A 2,491-nucleotide genomic window follows, 5' to 3' on the forward strand; every position below is an offset into this window, starting at 1 on the left:
ACAAATTAAGGCGTCACTTACGCACATTACACCCCAATCAGGCTGATAAGCCGCTTGAGTTTTTTCAGCGAAAACGTGCCGAATATTGCCAACAATCATCCAACTTTGTGAATGCAACTTCTGTAAACCAGCGAGCACTGTAAGCATCATATAAGATAGCGTACCAAATTGCTCGGTGCAAAAAGCCCCACACTATAGGACAGGAGCTGATACTGCCTGCAGCATTAGACATGGTGTCTGTCATGCTGGATGACGCAAGTGCTGCAAAATTAAAAACTATCCCTCTGTCCAATGACACTGTCGCCAGACGTATAAATGACATTGCTAACGATCTTCAAGTTCCGCTGGTAGAAAAACTGAAAGACAAACGTTTTGCCTTACAATTTGATGAAGCAACTGACAGCAACAAAGACTGTTTGTTTATTGCATATGTGCATTTTGATATGACAAACTCTCTGTGTGAGGATCTACTTTTTTGTAAGTATGTCAGAGACAGAGCCACGGCTGAAGAGCTATTCAAAATGCTGGACTGCTTTCTGACTGAGAATGGGCTAAAGTGGGAGAACTGCATTGGTGTTTGCAGTGATGGTGCACAGACCATGGCAGGGGTGAGAAAAGGACTTTGGGCACTCATCAAGAAGGCCTCACCTAATGCTGAGTGGACAGACTGTGTTTTACACAGAGAAGCACTGGCATCAAGGCACCTTTCCTCTGAATTAAGTGAGGTTATGACTGACATTTTAGGTGTAGTCAATTTTATAAAGACCAGACCACTAAAAACAAGAGTCTTCTCTGCTATCTGTGAGGAGATGGGAGCTGAACATGAAGCTGTGCTCTTTCACAGTGAAGCAAGATGGCTGTCGCGAGGAAAAGTCTTCTCCCGAGTTTTTGAGCTCAGAGAGCAGATAAAAATGTTTTTGGAGCAGGAGCAGAAGTATGAAACCGCAGCAAAATTTAGTGATGAGAACTTCCTGGTGAGACTGGCCTACCTGAGTGACATATTTGGAAAGCTAAATGAACTAAATCTGCAGCTTCAAGGGAAAGATAAACACCTCCCTCAGGTCACAGACAAGATCAGCTCTTTCACTCGAAAGCTAGCAATGTGGGGCAGACGACTCGAAGAAGGAAATACTGATTCATTCGAGAACCTGCATGAGTTTGTTAACACCACTGACTGTGATGCCACCTCAGTGATTCCATGTATCCAGCAGCATATCTCATCACTGATGGGATTCTTTAAAAAGTACTTCCCTGAAAACAGTTCCCAGTATGACTGGGTGAGAGATCCTTTCAATGCATCAGCTCCAACTGGTTTCAGCTCTGCAGAGGAGGACTAGTTCATTGACATGACATCTGACTCCACACTAAGACTGAGCTTCCCATCACAGGCACTCACTTTTTTGCCTTTAATGTAGAGGACAGTGGAGAGAGACAGGAAACAGGCAGAGAGAGGGGGAATGACACGCAGGATAAGACCGCTCGGCTCGGGATTTGAACCGGGGTCACCTGCAACGAGGACTGTAGCCTCAACACATGGGGCGGGCGCTCTACCCGCCATTTCCCTGTAAATTTTACCAAAGTTTTACATTTTCCACAGTAAAATGATGTGTTTTTTACATATTGTTACAGTAAAAATTACTTTGTTAATTTAGGGTAATTCCATGTATCTACTACACTGATAAAATGTTTTCAATTTTACAGTCTTTTACTGTTGGTATTTAACAGTTTTTTACTGTAAATTTTATGAACATTTCTTACAGTGTAGAAGGAAAGGAAGGAGAGACAATTACAGATTTTGTAGGGATAGCAGAAAGGGTAGAAGAATTTTACAGGGAATTATTTAGGGTAGGAGAAGTGGATGAAGAGAGCATGAGGCAGGTGTTAGAGAAAGTAGAAGTGAAGGTGAGTGATGATGATAGGGAGATGTGTGAGGGTAACATAGGGACAGGAGAAATAGAAGCAGCTATAGTAGGGTTAGGTAGGAATAAGAGTCCAGGGATAGATGGTATTATTGGGGAGTTTTATATAGAATTTAGGGAGGAATTAGTGCCAGTGTTAGAGAGATTTTTTAGATGGATAGAAGAGAAGGATAGGATGACAGCAGATATGTCGACAGGGCTAGTTAGCATCATATATAAGAAAGGGAATAGGGATAGATTAGAAAACTACAGACCACTTACAATGTTGAACACAGATTACAAGATATTAGCACGGGTGTTAGCCAACAGGATTAAAAGAGTTATTGGGACAGTGGTAGGGAGCACGCAGGCTTATAGTATACCAGGTAGGGATATAGCAGACACAGTAAGTAGCATCAGACACAACAGATTATTATTCAAATATTTTTATTGGTTTTCAACACTGTAAATACATACAACACACAGTTAACGAGGCTGCAAACTGCAGTCACAATAAACATGAAAAACAGAGCAACAGTAACAACTTAAATGTACACGTATAAAATGAAAAATGTATACAAATAAAATAAATA

General features: G+C 41.3%; 1 protein-coding gene across 1 annotated transcript; it reads left to right on the forward strand.

Annotated features, from left to right (window-relative positions):
- Positions 1-230: 230 nt before the first annotated feature.
- On the forward strand, positions 231-1,337 carry LOC128357002 (zinc finger BED domain-containing protein 5-like). Its single transcript, XM_053317220.1, has one exon. The coding sequence runs from the start codon at positions 231-233 to the stop codon at positions 1,335-1,337; it is 1,107 nt and encodes a 368-aa protein (XP_053173195.1).
- The last annotated feature ends 1,154 nt before the right edge of the window (positions 1,338-2,491 follow it).

This window comes from Scomber japonicus, chromosome 4 (genome assembly GCF_027409825.1).
Source record: "Scomber japonicus isolate fScoJap1 chromosome 4, fScoJap1.pri, whole genome shotgun sequence".
Taxonomy (NCBI): domain Eukaryota; kingdom Metazoa; phylum Chordata; class Actinopteri; order Scombriformes; family Scombridae; genus Scomber; species Scomber japonicus.

What these genes read in the sequence shown, in the direction of transcription:
- LOC128357002 (XM_053317220.1), top strand. Translation starts at nt 231, where the DNA reads ATGGTGTCTGTCATGCTGGATGACGCAAGTGCTGCAAAATTAAAAACT.